Source organism: Asterias amurensis, chromosome 3 (assembly GCF_032118995.1).
Source record: "Asterias amurensis chromosome 3, ASM3211899v1".
Lineage (NCBI taxonomy): Eukaryota > Metazoa > Echinodermata > Asteroidea > Forcipulatida > Asteriidae > Asterias > Asterias amurensis.
In genome coordinates, this window is record NC_092650.1 from 27,010,753 (window position 1) to 27,028,612 (window position 17,860).

The 17,860-nt window shown below is 38.9% G+C and overlaps 3 protein-coding genes across 4 annotated transcripts in view; 2 read left to right on the plus strand and 1 right to left on the minus strand.

The window, feature by feature from the left end:
* Window positions 1-320: 320 nt before the first annotated feature.
* Window positions 321-6,075, plus strand: LOC139935342 (uncharacterized). The gene is made up of 5 exons (XM_071929877.1): window positions 321-737; window positions 1,763-2,006; window positions 2,840-3,024; window positions 3,604-3,703; window positions 4,194-6,075. Exons 1-5 carry the CDS (start codon window positions 600-602, stop codon window positions 4,412-4,414), a joined length of 888 nt encoding a protein of 295 aa, XP_071785978.1. The 5' UTR covers window positions 321-599; the 3' UTR covers window positions 4,415-6,075.
* A 941-nt stretch (window positions 6,076-7,016) lies between these two features.
* On the plus strand, window positions 7,017-11,860 carry LOC139935318 (dolichyl-diphosphooligosaccharide--protein glycosyltransferase subunit dad1-like). Its single transcript, XM_071929846.1, has 3 exons — window positions 7,017-7,309; window positions 10,425-10,577; window positions 10,797-11,860. Exons 1-2 carry the CDS (start codon window positions 7,099-7,101, stop codon window positions 10,553-10,555), a joined length of 342 nt encoding a protein of 113 aa, XP_071785947.1. The 5' UTR covers window positions 7,017-7,098; the 3' UTR covers window positions 10,556-10,577; window positions 10,797-11,860.
* A 1,905-nt stretch (window positions 11,861-13,765) lies between these two features.
* LOC139935317 (uncharacterized) overlaps window positions 13,766-17,860 on the minus strand; it is a 29,060-nt gene continuing 24,965 nt past the window's right edge. For both annotated transcript variants that reach the window (XM_071929845.1, XM_071929844.1), the window contains exon 3: window positions 13,766-17,072. In XM_071929845.1, the coding sequence (XP_071785946.1) occupies window positions 15,728-17,072 (1,345 nt within the window). In that variant the 3' untranslated portion in view covers window positions 13,766-15,727. The remainder of the gene's footprint in view (window positions 17,073-17,860) is intronic.

Consider the following 17,860-nt stretch of genomic DNA (forward strand, 5'->3'; position numbering starts at 1 on the left):
TGTAATTATGTAATTCACCTCTCAGCGGCAGCTCACAGTCAGTATTGCGGGTTTTTACAACTGATGAATAAACAACAGATTACGTATAGTTTTATATGGCTTTTCATTCACACATTTTAACCTAGTGGATCCAAACGTTGTGTATAATAATGGTTAGAGCATTAAGGAATGCCCATTGTCTGTGTGTGCAGAGAAAAGAGAGTCCCTTTTAATTAGCATAAAGGATGTTTACACTTTTTCTACTCGTAAACCCCTGACTTCAAACACTGTAATATAACTAGTATTTGAAAGGTCACCAGACGAGTGTACATCAGCTTCCATCTGATCCATCCACGCAAAACGTCAACATGCATGTGTGAAGTATCTAGCGCAGACAGTTTTTTAATAATGAGACGAAAACATGTTTTATTGCTCCGTTAAAGAACTCTGAAACTGCGCCACTTGGTGTCTCTTTTTATATGATCAAGTTGTGGGAGAGACTTGTCACGGTTTTCGGGGGTTGGAAGTTCGTTTCGTTTGGAGTTTGTTGGGGGTTGCAGTGCGGTGGTTGGCCGGGCTTTTTGGGTGTGTGTAGAGACGGCGTAGAGACAGGGTGAGATATGGGAGATCAGCGGACTTCTGAAACTGTGGTCACTCAGCGGGGTGATTTTCTTTGGACACCGGACGAGGCTGAGAGTAAACAAGTCACACAAATTGGAGCATCTGCTTGTGGTGCAACGGCAGTCATAAATACATTGGTAGATGAATACTTTATATATTTAGAAGACCCATAGCCCCACTTGCGTGGCCAAGGATAGCTGAATCCTTGGCCACACAAGTGGGGCTAGTATACAAATATTGACTGCTTCGAGTGCTATGGTTAAAACTATGACTCCCGAGGTGATCCCCGGAGCGTTCTATTTTCCCGAGGCGAAGCCGAGGGAAAATAGAACGCTACGGGGATCACCGAGGGAGTCATAGTTTTTAACCATTGCACGAGTAAAAGCAGTCAATATTTGTTTTATTACACCCCAAACATTTCTAAATACTGTACTGTTATTATTAAGGTACAGACCTGAATGCTACAATCCACGGACGACGCGAATACAGATTGCATACACTTTTACTTACTGTGTTGCATGTAGTGTCGTGCAATTCGCAGTGGTTACAGACTATTAATTTATAATCCTTGTACACGCACAGGACGTCTGGGTATTGCACGCCATGTGCTAGTCTGTCGGACTAGCGCATGGCAAACCGGCGCTCTATCACACGGCCGTCGTCTGGCAAAACTAAGACATGTCATGTGACGCCCTCTAAACCAATGAGCAGGCAGAATACTTGCAAGGGGTGTTATAATTATAGAAGACCCACTGCACTGCACTGGGGGCTGTGTACTATTTTATTACATTAAACAAAATTCTGAAATTTTGCTTGCAACTGTCAAAACTTAAAAAAATACATAGCCCCAGTTACACAGGGTCTATCATTTTAGTGTATGACTTGTTCTTTGTTGAGTAAAACCGAAAGAGTTTTCTTTCTAACCATGACTTTATAGTCATATAGTACAGTGCCTGTGTTGTGTAAAATAACTTTTCGAGAAAAAAACACATTAGAAAAACATATTTTACGATAAAAAAATATGGATGTGAATAGACCCAGTTAAAGTACAGCGCCCAACCGATATGACAAATTTCTAAGAAAAAAAAGAGAACAGTGCTCCAGTAACTGGTTCTAGGATGTGAGTTTTTAATTTTAGTTTACTTAAATTTCTTTTCCACAGAAAGCATTGGCAGTCCACAGGGATCAGGATCATGTTGCGTCGACTGTGAACACACGATTACGAGCAAGCAGTGCCCCATTGCCAGAGTACCTTTTCTCCCGGAGTGTGGCCGGAGTGTCACACGTTGATATTATTGAGGGACTGGACAAAGCATCGGAGGGCTCAGTGTTTGCCAGGTTCTTTCATTTCTATCCAGAGAGGCAGGTTGATGTGCAGAAATGGCTAATGGGATGGATCAACCGCGGTAACAAGAGATTTTGGTCTTTGCTTGAATTCAGGCTTTAAAGGCACTGTACACTATTGGCAATTACTCAAAATAATTGTTAGCATAAAAACTTACTTGGTAACAAGCAATGGAGAGCTGTTGATAGTATTAAACATTGTGAGAAACAGCTCCCTCTGAAGTAACGTAGTTTTTAAGGAAGAAGTAATTTCTCACTATATTATCTCGCAACTTCGACCACCAATTGAGTTCAAATTTTCACAGGTTTGTTATTTTGTGCATGTTGAGATACACCAAGTGAGAAGACTGGTCTTTGACAACTATCAATCATGTTGAGTGCCTCTAAGGAGCTTTAATCTTTGCTTGAGTTTGTTAAAAGATTGGGTTCTTCTTCAAGACCGATGGGGTTGACGCCTTGGTAGAGACACACAAGATTGAAACTACTTATGGAGAAGCTATGTTTCATACACCCCGTAAACAGCACCCTCTGTTAGACATATAAACACAGATAGTGTTCAGGCTCAAGTTTATTTTGTGGGAGAAATGCAAGTAGTACCTCAAGGCTACTTAATGTTGAACAGCAGACAACCCCAGAAAAACTCAAAAATCTTGAGGCTGGACTCACAGAGGGGGGATTTTTAGGGGGAACCTCCACATTCATCCCGCCATCGATTTCACCGCAAACTCTTCCTAAGTTAGGATTAATCCTAGGACTTAGGACTAGTGAAGTTCCGTATCCTTAGGCGTAGGATGAATTGAACCCATCCTAAGTTACTCATCCTAACTCGAGTGTTCGTGAAATACGGTAAATAAAACCAAAATCTCCCCCCTTCCTTTTGATTTCTGATTTCTAGGAGTCGTTCCGATAGCAACGCTCAACCTTCAGCATGTTGTCAACGGCGAGACGAGTATCCCTGATGCTTGGCATCATCAGATGGTCTATGGCGTGACCAAGACGGGTATACACATGTGCAATCCCCTCTCTGTGGAGGTGCCGACAAACTTTCTTCATTATATAAGCAGTGACTCAATACTCAGGGTGAGTATTTCTTGAGTGATATTTTGTAGCATCACGTGGCATTTTTTGGAGAAATCTCACAATTCCTGGTAACAATTGTAATCATCATTCTGCTGCACAGGCGACCACTAGTAGTCTTTCTGCAGTTCTATCTGTAGCTGTGTCAACATTGGTTGGTTGAGAGCCGACACGTTAAACCAGTGGTTGCAGGTTCAAATCCTGTTTTCTAGAAAAAAAAAAGCTTTTATCACCACAAACTTGAATTAAAATTTACTCTGTCAGTTTCCCTTGTAGTTTATAACTAAATACAGCTTTGTCATGTCTTTTGTAACACTCTTCTTTTATGCCATTTTTTTGTGGCTTATTTTAGACCATTGTCCTTGCTGACATTGACACCTTTGGTCTGCAGTAGTTACTTTTACACAACATGGCAATGTGCAATTTAGCGGCTAGGACTGCGGCTTTGGCTTGGTTGACATGCATCAAAGCATACATTGTCCATAGTGACACCATTAGCAACAGCCACAGCCATCTATTTTTCAAAACCCAACTAGACTTGTTCAAACTTATTTTTTTATACTTTTTCTTTTTCAATGGCAGATCCGACGAGTGGATGTGATCAGTCGATGGGAAGAGAACACAGACTTGTCAGTTCTTTCTAATCATTCTGATCCTAGATGGAAGGAAATGGATGTTGAAGGTAAAAACCAAATTAATGTATTAACTGTACATAATATTTGTTTACAAAAAGAGTGACCTTCATTCCTGGGCCTTTTCTAGCAGGCAAGATACTACATTGGTCAAATGAAAAATTTGACATTTTGTGTTGTATTTTCCATTGAAACTCAATAGTTGTACAAAATAACAGCTGAAACTTGTTTAAGATGTGCTCTCTTTCTTCATATCAAAAGTCAGTGCAATCTCCATAAAATAATTATAGTAGTGAATGTTTTCTTCCATTGAGGTGTGTACAACTTGTAAGTCCAGGCTCAGTGGCTCTTTTGTAAACATTGATGTCTCAGTTTACATCGCCTATATTCTACTAAGTTCGTATATAGGATGTATTATTTTGTGATTTTTCTTTTCCCGGAAATAACTGGCAGGCTTAATGTTGTGGAATTTATGTTCCAGCCAAACCTAGCAGCTTTGTGACCTTCATATTCATCAGTGACAATCTTTTCCTCAAACAGGACAAGTCAAGAAGATGCTAAGTGAACCTGAACCGTACAGCCAATCACCAGACAGGAGACCGGTGGGGCTGCTCGCTGATTGGCTCTTCAAGAGTCACATTTGCATACCAGCTGTTTACAAGTCTGGTATCACTTTGTGTGTGAAGAAGGAGGACGATGCGTCCTACAGACTACTGGTAGAAGAACCTGAATTGCCCCTCCTTGTCAAACCTGATTCCTGAGAGACGGAAACTAGGTCTTTGCTATATCAATTTTGATGCATACTATCTGTAGGGCCAAATTTCTTTGGGTCATGCAAAACAAATATTAACTTGCTCAGCAAACGAACAAAGGAAACCAGTCAACAAAGCAATATATTTATTGTAGCAGTTTTGGCTGTTAACTGGTTTTTGCAAATTATAACCAGAGAGCCTAATTGCATTAAGGCCAAGTCACACAGGTCCCGATAACGAGAACGTAAACAATAACGATACAAATGCATGCCCTCGATTGGTTGAATGAGCGTGGGCGTATTCTGCGTGGAGCATTTCAACCAATCGAGGGCGTGCATTTGTATCGTTATCGTTTTTGTTCTCATTATAGGGGCCTGTGTGACTTGGCCTGTAGAGCTGCTTGAGCACAATAAGAAGCCAACACAAGCACAAGCAAATTTCGGTAGCGAAAAACCCCCAGCAAAAACACCTTATAATAAGTACTCTTTGTGACAGGCTTACTGCTTATCCTTGCTTAGCAGAAATTCCTTCTGCTCAAGCAGCTCTATAAATTTGGGTTCTGCTAAGTAGTGCTGTAGCAACTCGACCTGCAATCAGCAGTCTTTGTTTCTTGATGCTTCCATGGTTGCGAGGAGGCAATGAATGATCTGCCAAGGCATAGATCGGCAGAAGACTGCAGTTAATTACGATCCTTTAAGCTAAAGTAGTAGTCCCAGCCAATTTTCTTCCTTCTGCCCGGGTAGTAGTTAAAAAGCAGAACAGTTCTTTTCAGAACTGAGAAGCCTCCCAAACATCCGATATATCTACTCCGCGATAGTAGAATAAAGAAAGACAGTTCTCTAAGAACAAACTCTACCTGGCAAGTAGACACACACATGGTGTTACCGCAAACCAAATATATATTGATACCTCACCATGCAATGCCTCAAACCCTATAGACTGCATTGTGTTAGGAGTTCGTGTGTGCATTTTCATCCCAATTAAGTATTCTAATGTGTGTTCCCTGATCTCAATTTACATATAGAGTGACCTTGTCAAACTGCTGAAGTCTATAATATTACTAATTTTTTTATAACTTAACCAGTTCACAGTGGAGGACAGGATAACATGCTTAAGCAAGACATTGAGTTTAAGAACAAAATCTACCTGGGAAATACATGTAGGAACACACATGGTGTTACCGCTTACCAATAATATTGAAATCGTTTCTATTCATATTTATTTATTTTTCCAAATATATTTTGGACAGAACTGTAAAGTTTTAATCTTATTATTAGTTTCTTTATTATTAGAATGGGTGAAAGTTATTTATTTTTTAAAGTTTAAAGTGAAAACAATTTGTCATACTTGTACATTGGTATTAATGATGTTTGGTAAAAGTAATGTGATTTTAACATTCTAACTTTTATCTAAGAATATCAAAATAGGATCTCATTAATTCCACTGTTTAAAATATCATTCTAGTATAGCTCAATATAGCTGAACAAGGATGTCATCATTGAAGATTGAAGATGACTTATACATGTTTTTTTAAAATTCAAAACAGGGGACTTAAGTTTAGCAATGTTGTTTGTGTACATGTTTGTCTTTTCTACCCTAGGGTTAGATTTTTAATATTAAGAAGGATATCGAGGTGTGATGGTGTAAGTTATTAAATTAATTCCAAGCAATATAAAAATCAGTGTCAACTCTGTTTATTAAAAAAAAAGAGTTTGTGTCCGGAAGTTCGATCCAATCAAAGTCTTTCTGGATGACAACGCAACAAACAGAAACATGCTAGGCCCTACTGGTGGGCAAAAGCAGTGGAAAAGATTGTATAAATGTAGCCACACAGAGGAGGGTGACAAAAATAGGGAGGGGTAAAGGAAGGGGCTTGTGTTTGCTCTATTGTCTAGGAAACACAATTACAATGATTTTATTCATATTTTGTTCATAATGAAAATAGTTGAGCTGTCTATAGATCATAGCCCACCTTGTTGAGCTGTAAATGGCTGTCTTTTAACATCAGTCTCATCACAGTCGCCATTACAGCGACTACGACTATGATGAGACCGATGTTAAAAGAGAGCCATCTACAGCTGAACAAGGTGGGTTACTAGATCCCATACCCATCAATTTCATAAAGCATATACTGCTTAGCAAAAGATGAGTGGGCAACAGTTGTAGTAATGTAAACATTATGGATTTTTGGCTGATAACAAGTTTCTGTTTAGCAATATTTATTATGTGTTTAGCCATTAATTTGTTATGTTTATTGGCTTTAGTGAAATCGAACCCTGAGCCTGAAGCCCAAGCCATGACTTCGAAAAGGGCATTCGGTAGAGTGCGCTCACATCGCAGCGATTGTAAACAGCGCCCTCTCTCGATTGTTCTGAAAAAAAAAAAAAAGCAGACGACGGAGAACTGCCTCTTACTCCACGATTCATTAGCTTAACTGTTTGAAATAGTAAAAGTACTAATATTGTAAAACTTTTCTTATTTTAAATATTATTTTGTACTCATCTTTTATATTTCTATTTGATTGCAGTAACATTAACTTTAATTACAAATCAATTTAAACAATTATTAATCTCTGTGGGTTGACAGCAATCCCGCCATGCAAACCGAACATCCGGTCTCTCTACGCTGCACACGTATACAAGGGTGACTCTCTGTACATTTTCTGCGTGTGACAAGCTTTAAAAAACCTAAAAATGGCCATCGAATTATTCACAGTTCTCGGTAAATTCTACGAGGAATATACCTCCAAGACTTCGCAGAAGCTGAAGATAATCGATGCGTACTTGGCATACATTATGCTGACGGGGATTGTGCAGTTTGTCTACTGCGTTCTCGTCGGTACCTTCCCTTTCAACTCGTTTCTGTCTGGCTTCATCTCGTGCGTCGGTTCGTTCGTTTTAGGAGGTAAATATATTCTTTTTGTTTGTGCTAAACCTATCTGACTCTCTCTCTCTCTCTTTATGTATTTCCACTTCCTTGCTAATGTTACACTTAGTTACCTATGTACCTTTTTATGTCTGTTGTGTTGACAATTAGCCTTCGTTCGAGAAAGACTCTGCTACTACTATATTAACTACGTAGTAGGCAGTTTCATCAAGTTGATTTTACGTGTACCAAAACACACACACACACAGCCCCGAAAAAAAAGAACGAAATATATTAAATCATAACTCACATTTTGTACAACTCACAACTATGAGACTTGACAGCAGGCAGGAGCATTCTCTCCTCGTGTTTACATTTTAAAAATATTCGAAATCGGATGAATAGTTTCGGAGATATTGTAAAAAAAAAGAGAGCAATGACAAAAAACAGAGGCTTGGCCTGGCGTGCAGCGCCCATTCGTTTGTGCATGACGTCAACTTTGAACCCCGTGGACAACGGATTTCGGAAATCTTCGGAAAGCGCCGAAGAAGCCCGAAGACGGTTTTTTGCGATGCGGGAGCACATGTTTACACAAAATGAGATAACGATTACATCATCGTGTAGCCGATAAAATTCCGCACATCGTACAGCTAGTCGCATAGCTTTTACTATAAAAACCTATTTTTGTCGGCGTTTTCCATTTTTTGAATCAAGATTTCTTCCAGAGACAATCATCAAAATTGAATGCGACTTTGTCAGTGCTAATTCCCATACATTTAAGTTTAACTTGTGAAAATTTGGTGTAATTTGATTATGTTTTCTTCTCCCGCCGAAAGGTTTTGTTAGACCATTTCTTGCAAAGTTGTCCTAAATACGCACGATTATACATGTACGTCGTACTCGTACATCTTCGTGTTTCCGTGATGTGCTACCACAAGAGGGCGTGTGTTACAATAAGTTTGATAGGCCGGGGCTCTAATAATAGAAAGCTGGAAAGCTGCCCGATCTTGTTTCTTTGATAATTCCTACGTTCTGAATTGATAATAACAGACTGCTCATCTTGAGTCAAAAGAAACTAGTATTGTTATATACTTTTAAAGGCCTATACTAATTGAAACGAAAGTTGAACGAACAAATTGATTGTATATTGGTTTTTAGAAATTGTCTTTGTAAATATAACAAAAATAATCAATGTATACCAATGCCTTCATCCTCAAGTTTTTTAAAGATTGTTCTAAATTTTTACTGTGTTAATGCTACAATTTTAAATCAAAGGATCAACTGATCTTAAATTAAAGAAAACACCAGTCATAAACTCTTTAATTTTATTCCATTCTGGTTAATTTAATAATGCTATTTGTTGACATAATTAATTAAGAATATTCACACAAACACCTGCAAAACTTAACACATATTTAATTTTTATAGTTAACAATTTCCCCCATGATGCCGCTCCTCAGTTTGATTCACAAAAATCACTTTTTGCCGTTCATAAAAAATCATACTAGCGCCTCAAAGCACAGTTTGTAAACCTCCTCATTGATAGAGGGCGCTCGCCTAGTGTGCGCCCTCTATTGCATGCCATAGGCTGTGCATTAAACTTGGCCGTGGCCGATATGAAGAAAAACATAAGAATTGAACTTGAACACGGGTACGTTTTTTTCACGATCCACGCTCATTAAAAACGGTATATCTCTGCAACCAAACATCCGATTTCAAAATTTTAAATTGATTTTTACTTCTAAGAATACACCTTAACAGACCACATCTTGTCAGAGAAAAAATCACCTGCATTAAATTTGACTGAAACAGCCTATACGTAGGGTCAAACGTCAGGCCATTTTTTAAGAAATAATTTTAGTCTTGCTAACTACTCTTAGTCTTACTCTTATCTTATAAGTATTTAATAAGGGTAGTGAGTATTTTTCTTTTACTTTTAGTTTATCAAATGTATCTAGCTGTCCTGGATCCACCGTCCTATTTTAGAAAGAGACTCCCATTTCAAATTTATTGTTGTCTGGGGGACTCTGGTTTTTGAAACCACAAAAAGACTCAGAAAAGTTTTCGTATAGCGCCACCACTTGTTAATTTGATATGAAATAATATAGTATCTAATTTACCTCAATGAGATATCCCTTTTTGTAAAAAATGAGTGAAAAGGTGGTGGCACCATACGGAAAGTTATCCGATTTAAAACTTAACAAATGCAATCACATACAAAAGTAAGTTGTTTGTATTGTATTGTAACTTGTAACTTGTTTGTATTGACAGTATTATATTGTTATTATTGTTTTGTGTATTTTCAATTTCAGAAGAATCCTTCCCTTGGATTAATTTGACATTTATTTTTGTTATCTTGTACTTCTCCGACTATTCTAACTGTAATTATCACATGTGCACTTTTGTAGGTTTTGTGTCATGCTATTGTTATAATGTCGTATCAGATTCAAATAAAATTAAGCCACATGTTAATTATGCCAGTTTTATCTTATTTCATGCCTTTTGTAATTGTCATAACAGATTTGTCAAATCTAAATTAACAGTTTACCCTTTATGTTCAGTTTTTCACTGTCTTTAAAAAAGGTTTCCAATACCTGAATAGTTAAATCCTTTATTTTGCCCTTTTTCCTGGTTTTATCCATGAATCGTTGTGCATACTGTCAGTTTACGAAAGCTTTTGTTTTTCAGCGCCAACAATCCATGTTTCTCTTCGATTTTACCTTTTTAAGCAATCATCTTTAGAACCACCATTGAATGAAAATACCATTGGTGAATTGTTTTTGAATGACCTTTTTTAGGTGTAATTTTGTAAACGAATAATTATTAAATCAACCACCAGATTATGAAGCAAAAATACATGAACACTGTGGAAAAATGTTCATGTTTTTTTTTTGTGTATTACATTTTTGGTGGACTCATGCACATTGGAAATTTGTCACAGTGATCTTTTTGCTGATGAACCATTCTTCCATGACTTGGTGTTAAATATTATTTTGGTTGACTGAAGTTTATTTTATTATAATGTGGTCTCTTATGTGTCCACCCACTCGGCCGAGAACCAAAAAACCCCACAATTAATGGCAAATAGACTACATGTATATAACATCATGTGAATATTCTAACTTGATTTTTTGTTTATGTTTTGAATGAACAGTTTGCCTGCGTCTCCAAGTCAACCCAGCAAACAGATCGGACTTTAAGAATACCTCTCCAGAACGTGCTTTTGCTGATTTCGTCTTCGGTAGCATTATTTTGCATCTTGTCGTCTTGAATTTTATCGGATAATCATCTTCTGCTTAAATCTTGGGTGAGAACAAGATTTTTTTTTGTAGCACTGAATTTACCCAACTACCATGTTGTAGGGGAACAGTTGGTTGAAAAAGACACCCTTCTCAACTTAATGACATATTTTGTTCTATTGCAGAAATTTAAAGGTGGTATGTTTTGTTTTTCCTATTCTTTTACCATTATTATCAAGTTTCATGAATTTATGAATTACAAAGGAATTATTCTTTGTTTTGTACAGGAGGGATGCCAAAATCAGTCAACGTCAAAAAGAGAAAATATGGCCTAGCAGAGAACTTTCAACACAACAACAAAATGAAGCACGGCTGTTTAGAAAAGAGATCACCGTTTATATCTTGCCTTTGATGAGATGTAACGTGTTACTGCAAAATGAAAATCAAGTTAGAAATTCTTGGGAGTGAAGACATGATTTGAAAATATATTTTATAAAAATAAGCTGATTCTAATACTTCAAGTCGTAACACTAACAGCTGCAGTTGGCATTTTGCAGGATTTCACTTCATTTTGAAGGAGAAGCTCACATTTTTGTCAATTTTAGAAAACACCTTTTTCAAGCAATTGTAAAACTTTGCCCTCCATGTTTTTGGAACTCCTCTGCAGTGACAAGTTGCAACTGTACATTTTCAGCAAATATTTTGCATTCTAAATTTACTCTATTCCGCCATTTGAGGATGAATTTCATGGCAATTGTGAAGGGATGATGCATATGGAGTGACCAGGCATGCAGCTTTCAGCTCTCCTCATTTTTGGTTTCTCAGCCGTGCTATTGGATAATGCAAAGTTTTGCTTTGACTGGCACTTTCCTCTATTGTTTGACAGCTGCAGTTGCATGCCTGAGTGACATGTAAAATGCTGTTGTTATATGACATAAACAACCCTAATCCAATGTGAACACTGTTTGGCAGCAGACTTGGGCTGTATCTGATTTTGCAGGTACGGCTATGGCTTGACTGGGCTATGGCTAGATTTGGCTCTGGCTAGATTGCCATGCTATCATGCATTGGAGTACAGGATGTCCTTAGCAACACCCTTAACAACAGTTGTAGCTGTTGAGCTGTAGCCGCCAATTTGGCTATGCCCTCTCAGGAATGTGACCAATGCTCAGAATTGAGCTGAATATGTCTGCTGCCACCTAGTGTTCAAAAGTTTCTCATTGACTATTAAGATGTACCTGACACCAGCAGAGTCGTCCTCCTACATCTTGATCAAGGCTCTGAGTTTCCTCATTGTACTAAAATATGTTAAAGCATTTTTGGAAAATAAATTTACATTATTCCCTTTAAATTTGTCTCCAGAACCTGATGTCTCTTTCTTTTCATTGAAATGTGTCTAAGAATGTAGCCCTGGCGGCCTTACACTTCCGTTTATGCACAGAGCAAGAGTCCTGTATAGGGCTACTTGGAATATGGTGTGTGAAAGGAGGTAAAGTTCAATTAAAAGTTTGGTTCTTTTTCTGAACCTCTGGTTCTGTGTGAAGAGCCTGTTGGCATTCACTACAATTCTCCATAGACAATTTGTGGATAAAGAAGTGTATCCCAGTTGAGCTTCCTACGTTAGCTGTACATGTATATAGGGAACTATTCTACTCGAAACTCTGTGTAGACTCTGGTAGTTTTATTACCATGGAGGAAGGTTTTACTGTCTTGGTAGTAACTATCTATTATGTGAACGTCCTCTTGAAAAGCAAGTACAGTCGACTCGTAACAACATTCAATGTCGCTGGGACCTATTTTACAGGAATGTTGTTATAAGATAACAGCAAAACAAGGAAACACAAAGGACCATGTTCAGGATTGGATCGGTTATATGGTTAAAAAACTGCAGCAGGATTTTATATGGATTTATTTGAGAAACGAAGTGCGCCCTCTTTTGTCACAGTTGTCACTAATTATGTTTGCTGGTTCATGAAACCGTCGCGACGTGTTGCCCATAATTCATCACTTGAAACTTCTGGTTCATTACTGCTAACCGCACCGAGGGACAACGGTTACCGTAATAATTACGTGTTATTTCCCATGACACTACGCTGTAAGGTATCATAGTACACGTAATAGTAAATTTGGCGTATACTACAATTTCGAAAATCATTTAAATAGATTTTGGAATAAGGCATTCACAATGAGAGTGTCTTGCAGTCTGGTGATCGAGGCCGCAGCTTCTTTATTTGCTGCTGAAAACAAAACATTTTCTCGTAAACATGGCATTGTGTTTTCCAATTGTAAAAAGTGCTAAATTCCCGCTAAGCTGGCCTAACCATGTCTTACAGTATTAAGGTCAAACCCGAGTCCATCTCCTTAATGAAAGGTCAACAGGTTATTCACATTTCAATTTCCAAATAAGTTTCTTGTGGTTATAAATGTAGACCTTTTGCTACAAGGATGCTCATTACTTAAAGTGCAGTTTGGTTGCCTCCAGAAATGCCCTCGGCTGTATGAGAAAGCTTTACGTTCCCATCCAGACATACCGTACAACCCCCCTCCCTTTCCCCCCTCCCTTTCCCCCTTTGGGACCCCCAGCAAGAACAACAGGAACCCATGATTACTGGGGTGTATAAATAGACCCCTACGCAGTACTGCCATAAAGATTTTTACCATACTAAGGTTCATTTTGAACTTGGTATATAGGTTATCATGTTCATCATGTATTTGGTAGGTATTATATCACCCAATACTGAACATTAAAGTTGAATGTGAACAGTAAGTAACGTTTCTCAAATAAATGCAGAATCAAACTCATTCCTGAACCCCCTATATCTTCGTATAAAGTAGGGGGGCCTAGCAAGTGTGCGTTCATTAAGAAGGGGACAAAATAGTAAGAATAACATGAATCAGTAAAATGTTACTAATCAAGGGAGCCTTACTAATTGAATAATTTCCGACTTATACCTCCATTTCAGAGACATAACCTGTGAGCTCTCATTTGTGATTGACATACGTTATCCAACCCATCATTCTAAATGAAAGAATTTTTATGAATTAATTTGTTTTTGCCAAAGTAATGTAAATTCGTCTTGATGTGCTCCAGATCCTCGCAAACTCGCTTATACATTTACAGTAGTAAGATAAAAAGTTTTACAGCAAGTTCAATACATAACCTCAGTCCCCAAATCCGAGATCAATTGTTGTATGAAAGCAGCGGTGAAAAGAAATCACTCAAAAAAAACATCAAATACTAAAAAATGCTCATTTATTTACATTAAATTATATTCTTCATAACATTCATATAAATATTTTACTGGGTTCATCTCGACCAGGCCCGACCCTTCATGTTGGTTTCATTCTGCAAAACTTAGTCACTCTAGTTTAATTATACAAGCAGCTTGGAACGCACATGGTTTTGAAATAATTTGCGACTGTTTAAAACTTAAATTTTAGTCAATGAGTTCAATTCTCGGCAGTACAAAAAAAAGTAAAAGTTTTTACAAACTATACAGAGAAACTAATGACTACATGGAATCCGGGTCAGTATTATGATTTATAGTGTGAACTTGATGCCACGGGACCACACCGCGACCAAATTACTTTAATGATGCTCTTACACCCATAACAATCCGTTGGTTTCCTGGAGACATGTGACTGGGACCTTGATTGTCATCACGTTGACTCATCATCAGTACCAAGCTTAATCAGGACAACTGTTGAAGGATCAGCGATAACATGCGATGTTGATTAAGTACAAACTAAAGGTACAGTCAACCTTAACCTATAGACTTATGGACAAGTCATTAATGTTCGTTGCGGTGCACGAGTCGAGGTGGTCGTAACATACACCAGCTCTCGCTAGGCTGCTGGTTTCCGACTGATACTCTCCATTCAATGGAAACGTTTGGTATTAATTTTGTCAAAGACCAGGTTTCTCACTTGGTGTATCTCAACATACATTTAATGCATAACATAACAAATCTGTTGAAAGGGATTTAGGCCTGAAGTCTTTTAATATTTTCATGAGAAACTACACTTTTTCAAAAAACATCAATATAATATTAAAGGGAAGGTACATGTTTGGTAATTGTCAAAACCAGTCTTCTCATTTGGTGTATCCCAACATAAGCATAAAATAACAAGCCTGTGGAAATTGAGCTAAATTGGTCATCGAAGTTGCGAGAAAATGATGAGAGGAAAAACCCTTGTTGGACGAATCTGTGTGCTTTCAGATAGGAATAAAAGACTTCTGGCTAGAATTCTTTTATTATTTTAGTGAGAAATTACGTCTTTCTAACAATCTATGCTACTTCAGAGTTAGGGAGCAGTTTCTCACAATGTTTTATAATACCAACAGCTCTCCAATGCTCGTTACAAAGTCAGTTTTTAAGTTAATATTTGTTTTGAGTAATTACCAAACGTGTACATTCCCTTTAATTTCAGAGGGAGCCGTTTCTCACCATGTTATACTATCAATAGCCCTCAATTGCTCGTTTTACATTGATGTCCAGTGCCTTACTTGAGACCATAGTCGCAAGAGCAGAGTCCAGCATCCTCACCATCAGATCTTCCAGAGTCGGGAAAATCGCTTTTCCCGAAACAAACATTTTACGACTTGTCCACAAGTCTAAGTTATAGTTGTGTGACTTCATGACAGTGACAAGTCACGACAACAAACAGTCCGCACAGCATGCACTGGTGTCTCTGGATGCTTCTTAAAACAGAAGTTTAAAATAAAACAGAAGTTTAAAATGTTTTCAGCGGGCGATGATATTATCATACCGGAAATGGTTGATAAAGTCGTCGTAACTCTTCATCAACTGAAAGATTTACCGAAAAGTATAATTATGATGAACTTCCCCTTTCAGTTTTATTTCAGAGCAGTTTCAAAACCAATTTAACTTCTTGCGGTTGCGAAATTTACAGACTGCAAATATTTTATTTGAGTTGAGGCCGATTTTGAGTATGGCCTATAGTCAAAAACAAAATTCACATCAAATACATAAAACACAGAGGGTGGACGCCAAAATGACGTGCAAATAAATCTGTATCATGTACGGTCATCATGATTTCCCTCCTATTTGTAACAATGTATAACCAAACCGAGGCTGGAAGGACAAATAGACTGGTTCCTTTTTGTACAATGAATTACATCATCCATTACTGTATCATGGAGCATGACCAATGTGGTGACAGCATAGGCTCCTAGTTGCGTACAATTCCCTGTTCATCACGCAGCCACTCTCCTCATTTCTTCCACGATCATCGAAAATGCATCTCCGTCCTCCGACGTTGGTGGGTAAGAGTACTGTAACTTAGGAGCGGCTTCCGCCAATTGCCGCTGCATGTAAGCGATTCGTGAATCCGGGATAATCCTCAGTCGATCTGGAACGCGGACCGCTCCGGATAGGACCTCGTCCAGTGGGATGTTCATAGAGAATCGAGAGTAGTCCAGGCTATCCTGAAACGGATAAACCACGGACGCCGATCTCTTCTTGGGTTTGAAAGTCACCGGGATGCAACCGGCCATGACAGAGTCGTAGAAGGACTTCCTGGTTAGAGATTCACCCGGTGGTTGGAGGCAAAACACGGCATGTCTCATCCAGTCGATGATCGGTAATTGCATGTCTTTGCGACACTCCGGGGTGCTGTACCACACGGCGTTCCGTCGTTGCTTGCTCGACGACGCGGTAAACGTTGCGTACCGCTGCGATGTCCCGGTCATGTGTCGCTTGAGTATGACCCGGACGTCGTGTCCTTTGCGACTGCCGACAGCCATAAACATTCTCACGTCCCTAGTGGTTTGTTTGACGTCACTGGGGAAACTTGCTGGTTTCTCAACTCCAAGAGAGTTTGTGTAACTCGAATCGAAGTGACCATAACTTGGGTACGGAACCACGATCATTTTCGCGTCCATGCGCTTAAAATATTTACGAAGTTCCTCATTCACTTCCTGCTCCACGGTTAAGAATGTAATTCCACTAGTCCGATCACTGTTTCGTAGAAGTGGGCAACTACTCGCCCAAAACTCCCGTTCGATCTTTCCCAGTGTCATAAAGTGCGGTCTCCGAGGCGGTCCAGATCTGCCAAAGTACGGCGTAGCACTCGCGAGGTATCGCCACAACTCGTCGTAAAGTCCGGGCAAGTTCCCGTCAATGTTTTTCCGACAGTTACACGCCAGCGCAGCGTAAAACGGCACATAAAACGCGTCTGCCTTTTCCGCGTCTAGCGTCCTGTGTCGGCTTTTCAGCATTTTCTCGTGAACTATGACCTCTGTGGATAGCCGGTGGGTGTCCCGGTAGGATAAGTGATCGTGACGTCGCAGCTCCGGTCCCATGCCAAAGTTATCCAACTTGTAACAACCGTCGGAATGGGTGTGCACGCATGACGTCAGGTTGGTATTGAAGCGCGAAGGGAGGTCGTACACGAAGATTTTAAACCTTGGTTCCTGGTGGTGCGCGTTCCGTCCATTTTGTGATCGGGAATTCACTGGTTCCGGGTGTTGTTGTTTGGGAAGGAACTCTTCTCCGAGTGAGGATTTTGTGTCCTTTTCTGGAAGCACCTGTAAGCTCTTTCTGTAAAGAGAAAGGGACTTATTTTAAAAAGTGACCTTTATCAAACGAAAAGACTTGGCGTGTTCACAAAATATGAGTGAGCCATTTGCGAGTACAAAGTCTGGTACAATAACTTGCTTAGTCACAAGTTATCGCTTAGATTTGAACATTACTATGCTCATACTAAGGAGACAGCAAAACCAATATGCATCTACTCACTGTATTAATTTTACATGTGACAATAAAATATGAATTACTATTAATTAATTACAGTTGCTTTGTCAAATGGCTCAGTGCAAGCTTTTGTAATGCAACCTCCAAATGAGTAATTAAGTTGGAAGACTAAATCTACTGCGATATCTTTTTTTTAATAAAAATGTAATTAAATGTCCAGCTGTAAGCGCTTTAAAAATGCTCTTATCAGGATTAGCGCTAACACGATTTGCAACATTGTGACGTCCGGCTATTAGCTCTAGTCATGCTTGTATATATGTGTTTTGGGCTACTATAAGTTTGGCTTGGGTTGGTGTAGCACCACGAAAGAAACAAAATGGCCAGGCCAGGCCTGTATGCTTCGTTTTTGAAAGGACAAGGGCATTTCTCATGCTGAGCACATTGTAAAAGTTCTACTGGAACATTTCAAGGGCACCACGGCATGCGGGCATGGAGGCAATCACCTTTGTTGCCTCCGTGAAGTATCATGCCTGCGAGGCCAAAACCATTCCCAAAATAGCTACAAAATATGACCCAGAGATGTAATTATTTATATTAACAAGTTGGAATACCACAAGGACGTTGACTGACACTTT

Bases quoted from the DNA above. Each gene is read 5' to 3' on its own strand.
- LOC139935342 (XM_071929877.1), top strand. From the start codon at position 600: ATGGGAGATCAGCGGACTTCTGAAACTGTGGTCACTCAGCGGGGTGAT. The intron at 3,025-3,603 runs GTGAGTATTTCT...TTTCAATGGCAG, and splicing joins GCAGTGACTCAATACTCAGG to ATCCGACGAGTGGATGTGAT. The intron at 3,704-4,193 runs GTAAAAACCAAA...TTCCTCAAACAG, and splicing joins GAAGGAAATGGATGTTGAAG to GACAAGTCAAGAAGATGCTA.
- LOC139935318 (XM_071929846.1), top strand. From the start codon at position 7,099: ATGGCCATCGAATTATTCACAGTTCTCGGTAAATTCTACGAGGAATAT. The intron at 7,310-10,424 runs GTAAATATATTC...TTGAATGAACAG, and splicing joins CGGTTCGTTCGTTTTAGGAG to TTTGCCTGCGTCTCCAAGTC.